Raw genomic sequence first — 12,066 nt, 5'->3', positions numbered from 1 at the left:
CACCCTTCCAAAGATTAGACAGGCCAATAAAACAAAGCGAGACCACCAAGAGAAAACTACTGGAACTAACAGAAAGGTTCGGCAGAGTTGCAGGACACAAGACAAACATACAAAAATCAGCTGGATTCCTATACACCAATAAAAAGAACAATGAAAAGGAAATCGGGAAAATAATACCATATATAATAGCCCCTAAAAAAGTAAAATACTTAGGAATAAATCTAACCAGGGACGTAAACGACCTACACAAAAAAAACCTACGAAACACTACAGCAAAAAAAAACATTGACCAATGAACAGAACTGAGAACCCAAATGTAAATACATCCACCTAATCTTCGACAAGGGCCCAAAGTCCATCAAATGGGGAAAACACAGTCTTTTTAACAAACGGAGGTGGCAAAACAGGATGTCCATCTGTAAAAAATGAAATAGGACACATATCTCACACCATACACTAAAACTAATTCAAAATGGATCAAAGACCTAAATATAAAGCCGAAAAGTATAAAGTTCATAGAAGAAAAAACAGGATCAACGCTAGAGGCCCTAATACACGGCATTAACAGGATACAAACCGTAACTAAAACACAGAACTCCAGAAGATAAGCTAGGTAACCGCGATCTTCCAAAAGTTAAATGCTTATGCTCATTAAAAGATTTCACCCAAAGAGTAAAAAGAGAACCTACAGACTGGGAAAAAAATTTTGGCTATTACAAACCCGACGAAGGTCTAATCTAAAATCTGTAGGAAAATCCAACATCTCTACAACAAAATGACAAAGAATCTAATTAAAAAATGGGCAAAGGAAATGAACAAACACTTCACCAAAGAAGACACTGAAGCAGCTAACAGACACCTGAGGAAGTGCTCATGATCATAGTCATTAGAGATTCCATCTCACCCCCGCTTCACCGGCACAAATCAAAAAAAGAGAAAATGAAAAACGTTGGAGAGGCTGAGGGGAGATGGGAACTCTAACGCATTGCTGGTGAGAACGCAAAATGATACAACCGTTTTAGAAAATGATATGGCGCTTCCTCAGAAAGCTAGAAATAGAAACACCACATGATCCAGCAATCCCACTCCTAGGAGTATATCCTAGAGAAATAAGAGTCATCACACAAATATACATATGCACACCCGTGTTCACTGCGGCATTGTTCACAACAGCAAAAAGATGGAAACAACCTGGATGCACATCAAAAGATGAATGGATAAACAAACTATGGTACCTACACACAATGGGGTGTTACACAATGATAAAGAAAAACAATGAATCTGTGAAGCATCTCAACATGGATGAATCTGGACAGCATCATGCTGAGTGAAATGAATCAATCACAAAAGGACAAACATTGTATGAGACCGCTACTATAAAAATTCATGAAAAGGTTTACACACACACACACACACACAAAAATCTTTGATGGTTAGGAGATAGGGGAGGGGTAGGAATGTAAAAACAATCGACAATAGATAACTGGTAACTTTGGTGAAGGGTAAAGATAATACACAATACTGGGAAAGCCAACGCAACCTGTACAAGGCAAGGTCATGGTAGCTCCATAGATACATCCAAACTCCCTGAGGGACCGCATTGCTGGGCTGAGGGCTGTGGGGACCATGATCTCGGGGAACATGTAGCTCAATTGGCATAGCATAGTTTATAAAGAATATGCTCTACATTCTCCTTTGGTGAGTAACATCTGGGGTTTTAAAAGCCTGTGAGCCTCCAGGAGAGCAGTGGGATGCAGACCTCAAATTCTTGTAAAAAGACCAGACTTAATGGTCTGACTTAGACTAGAAGGACCCCGGAAGTCATGGTGCCCAGACCTTCTGTTAGCCCAAGACTGGAAATATCCCCAAAGCCAACTCTTCAGACAGGGATTGGACTGGAGTATAGGATAGAAAATGATACTTGTGAGGAGTGAGCTTCTTGGATCAAGTAGACATATGAGACTATGTTGGCAACTCCTGTCTGGAGGGGAGATGAGAAGGCAGAGGGGGACAGAAGCTGGCTGAATGGACAGGAAAATAAAGGGTGGAGAGAAGGAGTGTGCTGTCTCATCAGGGGGAGAGCAACTAGGAGTATATAGCAAGGTGTATATAAATTTTTGTATGAGAGACTCACTTGATTTATAAACTTTCGCTTAAAGCACAATTTTAAAAAAAAGCCTGTGAGCCGCCAGCTAGGATACTCCACTGGTCTCACCTCTTCAGGAACAAGGAAGAATAAAGAAAACTAAAGATACGAGGGAAAGATTAGTCCAAAGGACTAATGGACCACATCTATCACAGCTTCCACCATACTGAGCCCAGCACAATTAGGTGGTGCCCAGCTACCACCACTGACTGCTATGACAGGGATCACAGTAGAAGGTCCCGGACAGAGCTGGAGAAAAATGTAGAACAAAATTCTAACTCACAAAAAAAGGCCAGACTTACTGGCCTGACAGAGACTGGAGAAACCCTGAGAGTACGGCCCCTGGACACCCTTTTAGCTGAGTAATGAAATCACTCCTGAGGTTCACCCTTCATCAAAAGATTAGACAGGCCCATAAAACGAAATGAGACTAAAGGGGCACACCAGCCCAGGAGCAAGGACTAGAAAGCAGGAGGGGAGGGGAAAGCTGGTAATAGGGAACCCAAGGTCAAGAAGGGAGAGTGTTGACATGTTGCAGGGTTGGCAACCAATTTCACAAAACAATATGTGTATTGATTGTTTAATGAGAAACTAGTTTGCTCTGTAAACCTTCATCTAAATTAAAAAAAAAAAAAAAAAAGAGCTATGTTTGCTAACCAAAAGATTCGCAGTTCGAATCCACCAGCTGCTCTTTGGAAACCCTATGGGGCAGTTCTACTCTGTCCTACATGGTCACTATGAGTCAGAATTGACTCGATGGCAATGGGTTTTTGGTTTTATACTAGTTATGATTTTGTTGATATTTGCCATCAAGTCGATTGTTCATATGGGTGACACTAAATTTAATCCCTTGGTTAATGTGGGATTGGCTGTATCTCTCCACTGTAAAGATATATTTTCCTTTCTATAATTTGTAGTTGATCTGTAGGGTAATATTTTGAATGTTTCTTGTCCTTAAAAGACAAACCAAAATAAAAGCATCAATGTAAGAACAAATTTATCTGGAAAGTTTATTTATTGTTTGGTGAAACATAAATGTCAGTTTCTTATTCCTGGAGTCACACCTTCACATAAGATGTAGCTTTTAAAGTCAACAAGTAAGGCAGAATTCACATATGGCCAAAATTTACACCCTTGAGAAGCTCTTAGGGAAGGCACCACAATACAGTCTGGCATATTGTCTTTCAATAGGTTCCAAACAGACAGTTTTTTGCTGTGTTGTATTTTTCAGTGTTCAGTTTGCCAGTGTTTTTCAGTGTTTCTTAAGTTTAACATCTGATAAAATAGTTGGCTTATGTTTAAGGGCCTTGATGTCTTTAAAAAAAAAAAAAAACTATCTTAAAACTCTAGGATCACACTATGGGAAAGCACAAGGGAGGACGCAAACAGAGAACGGTACAGTAACACTTCCCAAATTACACTATAGGCTCTGTGAATGAAATGCTCGGGGGGACGAATTATCCACAACATTTAAATTCTTTCTTTCTCTCCCCCCACCCTCTCCCTTTACCTGGATGGTATTATTGAATCCCTGTAAGCTAAATGCCTATATAATGAGATGTTACTAAATTACCAAGTTAGCTCCTTCTGCATTAGTAAGAAAACTCATACACTGAGGAAATACAACAGAGAAGCCTTTAGAAGTCAGTGTGTGCCCCTGGATAATATGGTACCAAAACAAGGACAACAGGATGTCACCAGGTTCCATGGGTGGGCTTCTGTTTTGACCCAGGCTTGCCAATTATTAGGTAATGTAGTAAAGGGTGCAGTCCTGAACCCAAAACTCTATCACTTCACTCTAAACCATCTCCCTGCTCAAACGGCTACAGCAGGCATGAAACTCCAAGAAAAGTAATTAAAATGTTTCAAGATTACAAAAATAATAATAATAATTAACTCAATAAGAAACAGGCAAAACACACCCATGTTTATTGCAGTACTGTTTACTATAGCAAAAAGCTGGAAGCAACCAAGGTGTCCATCAATAGATGAATGGTTAAATAAATTATGGTACATTCACACAATGAAATACTACGCATCGATAAAGAAGAGTGACGAATCTGTGAAACATTTCATAACATGGAGGAACCTGGAAGGCATTATGCTGAGTGAATTAGTCAGATGTAAAAGGACAAATACTGTATAAGACCACTATTGTAAGTTCTTGAGAAATAGTATAAACTGAGAAGAACACATTCTTTTGTGGTTACGAGAGGGGGGAGGGAGAGGGTTATTTGCTGATTAGTTAGTAGATGAGAACTACTTTAGGTGAAGGGAAGGACAATACTCAATACAGGGAAGGTCAGCTCAACTGGACTGAATGAAAAGCAAAGAAGTTTCAGGGATAAACTGAATGCTTCGAAGGTCAGTGGAGCATGGGCAGGGGTTTGGGGACTATGGCTTAAGGGGGCTTCTAAGTCAATTGGCATAATAAACTCTATTATGAAAACATTCTGCATCCCACTTAGAAGTGCGGCGTCTGGGGTCTTAAATGCTAACAAGCAGCCACCTAAGATGTATCAATTGGTCTCAACCCACCTAGATCAAAGGAGAATGAAGAACACCAAGGTCACACGATAACTATGAGCCCGAGATAGAAAGGGCCACATGAACTAGAGACTTACATCATCCTGAGACCAGAAGAACTAGATGGTGCCTGGCCACAACCGATGACTGCCCTGACAGGAAGCACAACAGAGAACCCCTGAGGGAGCAGGAGATCAGTGGGATGCAGACCCCAAATTCTCATAAAAAGACCAGACTTAATGGTCTGACTGAGACTAGAAGAATCCCGGCAGTCATGGTCCCCAAACCTTCTGTTGGCCCAGGACAGGAACCATTCCCGAAGACTACTCATCAGACGTGGAAGGGACTGGACAATGGGATGGACAGTGATGCTGATGAAAAGTGAGCTACTTGTAACAGGTGGACACTTGAGACTATATTGGCATCTCCTGTCTGGAGGGGAGATGGGATGTAGAGAGGGTTAGAAACTGACAAAACGGTCACGTAAGGAGAGACTGGAGGAAGGGAGCGGGCTGACTCATTAGGGGGAGAGTGAGTGGGAGTGTGTAGTAAAGTGTATATAAGCTTATATGTGATACACTGACTTGATTTGTAAACTTTCACTTAAAGCACAATGAAAATTATTTAAAAAAAAAAAAAAACAGACAAAGGTATGAATAGGCAATCCATAGAAAAAGGAAATACAAATTGCCCTTCAACAAATGGTAAGATGCTAAAAATCGCTTACAGAGAAATGCAGAATAAAACTACACTAGGAAAATAATCTTTTACCCAACAAACTGACAAAGATTTTTTTAAGTCTGACAACACACTGTGTTGGTAAAGCTGTGAGAAGACAGGCACTCACACACACTGCTGAGAAGGACCCCTTAGAAGGAAGGCAGTGGGTTCTCAAATTACATCCCCTCCAACCCAGCACTTCCACTTTTAGGAATTTACCTTAGAAACAGTCTCACATATATGCAACATGTATACGTTCAGGACTACTCACTGCAGTCCTCTTTGCCCTGATCATCCATAGAGGGCTAAAGGCATGTTTGTATGTTCATACAATGGAATACTATGCAGCCATACCAAAAAAAAAAAAGAATGAGGAGGCTCATTTATAAAATGATCCTCAAGAGTTAATAAATGAATAAAGGAAAGGGCAAAACAGTATAGAGCATCATAGTGTGTACAGCATGTTACTTGTATAACGTGTACTGGTATATGTATAAAGTATCTTGGAAGAGATATGTAAGAAACTTATACCACTGGTTTCCTCTAAGCTGGGACACCCTGGGCTGGAAGCAAGGAGAGACTTTTGAACTGTGCAAGTATAATAAGTAAATGAATAACAATTACACCCCCAAAATAATCATGAGAAATAGAATTTGTCAAAGGACACGATTGTGCCTCCAGATGACCAGGTTTAAAGGTCTGAGGTTGGATCCTGAGTGCAGCCCCCCACCCCAAGCATCTGCTCAGTCACATGACTCTTCTGCAGAGCTAAGGCTACTGGAATATTCTTTCATTCCACTATGTGTCAGGCACTGTTCCAGTTGTTAGAGTATCAAGAGTGAACAAAAACAGAAAAATCCCTGCCTTTGTGGGGCCTAATTCTACTGAAGGAAACAGTCAATGAGTGAAATAAAATAAAGTATACTCAGGAGTGACAAGGGCTGAGGAGAAAAACAGAAAACAGGGAAAGGGATAGATGTGAAGGAGTCACAGGGTGGGAGCAGCGTTAGACACTCTTGAGTAAAGACCTAAGACAGTGAGGGAGCAAGTCAGGTAGATATCTAGGCTAAATGCATTTCATTCAGAAAAAAAAAAACAAAAAAGTTTTTTTTTGTTGTTTTTTTTTTTTTCAGAGGGAACAGCAAATGCAAAGGCCCAGAGGCAGGAGGTTGCCTGGTGAATGCAATGAACAGTAAGGAGGCCCACACAGTTAGAGCACAGTAAATGTGGAAGAATAACAAGAGACGAAAAACGAAGGGTTGTATCATGTGGGCTCTTCGGGCTTTTTCTCTGAGTAAGATGGAGAACCTTGATGGTTTAAGCAGAGGAGTAACAAGAGCTGGCTTACATATTAACAAGATTGCTGGCTACTGTGTGGCCAACAGGCTGAAAGAGGGCAAAGGGCAACAGCAGGGACACAGGTTAGGAGGCTATTGCCTTAATCCAGGCTAGAGATGATGGCAGCTTAGATGGGGCTGGGGGAGTGGGGTGCTGAGAAGCGGCTGAATGTTGGATACATTGTGAAGATAAAGCAAACCAAATTTGCCTATGGGTTAGATATAGGATCTGAGAAACAAAGAATCTGAAATCTCAACTGTAGACAAATTTTAGCGGTTTACTAAACATTCAAGTAGAGATGACAAGATGGCTATTGGATATACGAATCTGAAGTTCAGAGGATAGGCCCAGGCTAAGATAGAAATTTGAGAGTGATCTGCGTATTGATGGTATTTAAAGCCATAAGGTTGGATAAGATCATCAATGCAGCAAGTATAAGTGGCAAAGCGGTCCAAGGACTAAGCCTTGGGGCATGAATCACCATTTTAGACAATTTTAGCTAAAAGTTCCTCTTTCTCCTTCTTCTTCAAGAATTTCATGTGTAACTGGGTTCTTCTAAAAATCAAATACCTATGCTCATCCAAAGACTTCACCAACAGAGTAAAAAGATTACCTACAGACTGGGAAAAAGTTTTTAGCTATGACATTTTTGATCAGCGACTGATCTCTAAAATCTACATGATACAGCAAAAACTCAACTACAAAAAGACAAATAACCCAATTAAAAAATGGGCAAAAGATATGAACAGACACTTCACTAAAGAAGACATTCAGGCAGCGAATAGATACATGAGGAAATGCTCACGATCATTAGCCATTAGAGAAATGCAAATCAAAACTACAATGAGATTCCATCTCACTCCAACGAAGCTGGCATTAATCCAAAAGCACAAAATAATAAATGTTGGAGAGGTTGTGGTGAGACTGGGATATTATACAATGCTGGTGGGAATGTAAAATGGTAGAACCACTTCGGAAATCAATTTGGCGCTTCCTTAAAAAGCTAGAAATAGAACTACCATATGATCCAGCAAACCCACTCCTTGGAATATATCCTAGAGAAATAAGAGCCTTTACGCAAACATATATGCACACCCATGTTCACTGCAGCACTGTTTACAATAGCAAAAAGATGGAAGTAACCAAGGTGCCCATCAACGGATGAATGGATAAATAAATTATGGTATATTCACACATTGGAATACTACGCATCAATAAAGAACAATGATGAATCCGTGAAACATTTCAAAACATGGAGGAATCTGGAAGGTATTATGCTGAGTGAAATTAGTCAGTTGCAAGAGGACAAATATTGTTGAAAAGACCACTATTATAAGAACTCGAGAAATAGTTTAAACAGAGAAGAAAATATTCTTTGATGGTTATGAGAGGGGGGAGGGAATGAGAGAGGGAGACTGGTAGTCACTAAGTAGATAGTAGATAAGAACTACTTTAGGAGAAGGGAAAGACAACACACAATACAGGAGAGGTCAGCATAACTGGACTAAACCAAAAGCAAAGAAGTTTTCTGAATAAACTGAATGCTTCGAAGGCCAGCATAGCAGGGGCAGGGGTTTGGGGACCATGGTTTCAGGGGATATCTAAGTCAATTGGCATAATAAAATCTATTAAGAAAACATTCTGCATCCCATTTTGGAGAGTAGCTTCTGGGGCCTTAAACACTAGCAAGTGGCCATCTAAGATGCATTGATTGGTCTCAACCCACCTGGAACAAAGAAGAATGAAGAACTCCAAGGACACAAGGTAATTATGAGACAGAAAGGGCCACATAAACCAGAGACTACATCATCCTGAGACCAGAAGAACTAGATGGTGCCCAGCTACAACCGATGACTGCCCTGACAGGGAACACAACAGAGAACCCCCAAGGGAGGAGGAGAGCAGTGGGATGCAGACCCCAAATTCTCCTAAAAAGACCAGACTTAGTGGTCTGACTGAGACTAGAAGGACCCCAGTTATCATGGCTCCCAGACCTTCTGTTAGCCCAAGACAGGAACCATTCCCAAAGCCAACTCTCCAGACAGGGATTGGATTAGACAATGCGATAGAAAAAGATACTGGTGAAGAATGAGCTTCTTGGATCAAGTAGACACTTGAGACTGCATTGGCATCTCCTATCTGGAGGGGAGATAAGAGGGCAGAGGGGGTCAGAAGCTGGCAGAATGGACACGAAAAGAGAAAGTGAGGGAAGGAGCGGGCTGTCTCATTAGGGGGAGAGCAATTAGGAGTATATAGCAAGGTGCATATAAAATTTCTGTATGAGAGACTAAATTGATTTGTAAATTTGCACATAAAGCACAATAAAAGTTAAAAAAAAAAAAGATTACCTGTTGCCATGGAGTCAATGCCAACTCATAGTGACCCTAAAAGACAGAGTAGAACTGCCCATAGGATTTCCAAGGCTATAAAATCCTACGAGAAGCTCTGGTGGCACAGTGGTTAAGAGCTGGCTGCTAACCAAAACATCAGCAGTTCAAATCCACCAACTGCTCTTTGGAAACTCTATGGGGTAGTTCTACTCTCTCCCATAGGGTGGCTATGAGTTGGAATCGACTCAATGGCAGTGGGTTTAACCCTTATGGAAGCAGAAGGCCACATTTTTCTCCTGCAGGAGCAGCTGGTAATTTGAACCACCGACTTTTTGATTAGCAGCTGACCAGTTAACCACTGTGCCACAGCCAAGAAAACCCTACAAAGCAGTTCTACTTGGTCACATGTGGTTGCTATGAGTTGAAAATTGACTCAACAGCACCTAACAACAATAACATGAAAATGAATAGTTATACTCTTAAACTACTTCCCAAAATTTGGCTCTACAGACCAAGATGTGACATAATTCCACCTCCTCCCCAGAGATTAGGCTGAGACTTCAAATGATAAATACTGCACATGGTACCACTCACCTTTCAAAGTAAGCTGAGACTTCTCAAAAGGCAGGGCCACTCCTGCCCGGCTGGAGCTGGCAGATGCCATGTCATTACCATGAAACTGCAAAACAAACACAACCGTGGGTTTAGAGAACATCTGCTAAGAAGACAGAAGAACTGAACCCAGTGTTAATACTGAGCTTAAAGAGACAGAAGGAAGAAAACACAAACATCCAAGCAACTGTGGCCATGCTACTTCCAGCAGAGTGTTTGTCTGTCTTGTAACGGCTATTGGACCTGAATAGGTCTTGGATAGCCTAGGAAGGACTTAAGACCGCTATATCCAAGTCTAGACGAAGTTCTCTCAAGGCAGTACGCTGGAGCAGATGCATGGCTGTCCTCATTTGTTCCCCGTCTCTCAGAGCTCACTCACCTTTGTTGCCTGATGTCCACTGTCTTAAAAACTGTTTTTTTCATATATTTTGTCTGGTGTTTGATTATTTCAGGCAGGAGGGTAAATCCAGTCCCTGTCATTCATTCTTGGCTAAAAGTAGAAGTCTATCTTCCACTCCGAACTGATCTTTTACTCACAGATGATTTTGTACCATCATCATTTGTCATTTGGAAAGTATTGGTTCATTAAGTTATGTAGGTATTCCAACTGTTGACAGATTTCATTATATAATATCAAAAAATCACATTTGTTAATGTCACCACTAAGCTCATCAGATAACTCTTAAGTATTGGGAAACTGTCAAGCTCTTGGTGATAGCTATAACTCATGTAAAATACTAACTTTTACTTTAAAAACTTATATTTTATAATTGGCAACAAATACTGTCAGTTGTTTTCCTTGAAGCAACAGACTCATTTCATTAATTTTCAAGAAATGTCTGCAAATTTCCAAATCTAATAACATTTGTCTGTTTGTAAGAATGGCATGGTGGAGGCATCTGACCTCCTCTAACTTCACCAGATCAACAGCCCAATACTGACTGCTATGAGGTGGAGGTCAGACATACCTCCTCTCACCACCATCTTTACCAATCCTGACATCAACCTTCGCTGCCACGGTACTCTCTACTTCTCTGCCGAGTTTGATAATTCATTACGATGGCCACACAGAACTCACAGACAATATTCATGATTATGAGGTTTATTAGGGAAGTAACAGGTTACAGTTCAGGTTGAGGAATGCTCAAGGTAAGGTTCTTCCATCAGGACAGCCTCTTCCCAGCTGTGCCTATAGGCACACCTCTCTCTGGTCCACAGAGCCTCTGCCCTACTCAGGCAAATGTTACAAAGCTCTTCCAGCTCTGCCAATAAATGCCCAGAGGCACCCCACTCCGCCAGTAAGCCCTGGCCCAAAGGCACTCAGCTCTAGCTCTGTGGGCTGGGAAGCCCGCTGCACCATCTCTTGCCAGCCTCTCCTTCTGCAATGGAAACCCCTGAAATGTTAGCTGGAACAGAAGGAATACAATCATAAAGCTATTCTTATGAAGCTCTCTAGAGACCTCCACCTTACTAAATTCAGCAATGAATTCTCGCTCATCTTACATGACCTATTGGCAGCATCTGACACAGTTGATCACTCTTTCTTCCTTCACTTTCAGCCCTTGGCTTCCAGGATAGTACACCTGCCTGATGTTCCTCCTACCTCGTGGCTGCTTTTTCTCAGCCTCCTTTGTGGGCTCCTTCTCTACTTGTCAACCTCTAGCCATCTGAGTATCCCACGGCTCAGGCCTTTCACCTCTTCATTATCTCATCCTGTCTCACAGCTTTGAATACCATCTATTTGTCGACAACCCCAGATTTGTGTCTCCAGTAGGAACCTCACCCTTGGACTTCAGACGCTCATATCCATTGGTCTACTTGGCAAAACCTTCAAACCTCTTCCTTCCACAACCTTCCTCATCTCAGTGAATGACAGCTCTTCTGTCCAGTGACTCAGGCCAAAAATCTGGAACTCAGTCTTGCTTCCTTTTTTCCTCTCACACCCCACATGCAATCTGCTAATACATCCTGTCAGTCCTACCTTAAAGTTTTTCTGAGTTTGTAGCAACTGTTGAACTGGTGTATGTTTTGCAGTGTATATTCTCAACCACAAAAGAAGTAAAATTTAATTTAAAAAAATAAAATAAAAACAAACAATAGTTTAGCTTAACTAGTAAAAAATGTCTGCCTTGAGCATTATGCCATTTTAAGGGATCAAAGTGGTAACAGCAACTCAGAAGAATTAGCTAGGAACCTTAGGCGGGGCACTGAGTTTATGTTAATGAGACAGGAACAACTCAGAGGAGGGTGAGAACTCAAAGAATGTAATTAATGTCATTGAACTGTACACATAGAAATGGCTGAATTGGCGTATGTTTTGCTGTGTATATTCTCAACAATAACAATAAAAAAAATTTTTTTTTTTTTTAAAGAAAACCCTATGGAGCACAGTTC

General features: G+C 41.1%; 1 protein-coding gene across 2 annotated transcripts in view; it reads right to left on the bottom strand.

Annotated features, from left to right (window-relative positions):
- WWP2 (WW domain containing E3 ubiquitin protein ligase 2) overlaps window positions 1–12,066 on the bottom strand; it is a 165,639-nt gene that overhangs the window by 137,263 nt on the left and 16,310 nt on the right. For both annotated transcript variants that reach the window (XM_049863730.1, XM_049863731.1), the window contains one exon: window positions 9,655–9,739. In XM_049863730.1, coding sequence (XP_049719687.1) covers window positions 9,655–9,724 — 70 coding nt within the window. In that variant the 5' untranslated portion in view covers window positions 9,725–9,739. The remainder of the gene's footprint in view (window positions 1–9,654; window positions 9,740–12,066) is intronic.

The sequence above is a fragment of the Elephas maximus genome, chromosome 21 (assembly GCF_024166365.1).
Source record: "Elephas maximus indicus isolate mEleMax1 chromosome 21, mEleMax1 primary haplotype, whole genome shotgun sequence".
Lineage (NCBI taxonomy): Eukaryota > Metazoa > Chordata > Mammalia > Proboscidea > Elephantidae > Elephas > Elephas maximus.
The sequence above is the reverse complement of the archived record's forward strand: the minus strand, read 5'-3'. Positions and strand labels throughout refer to the sequence as shown.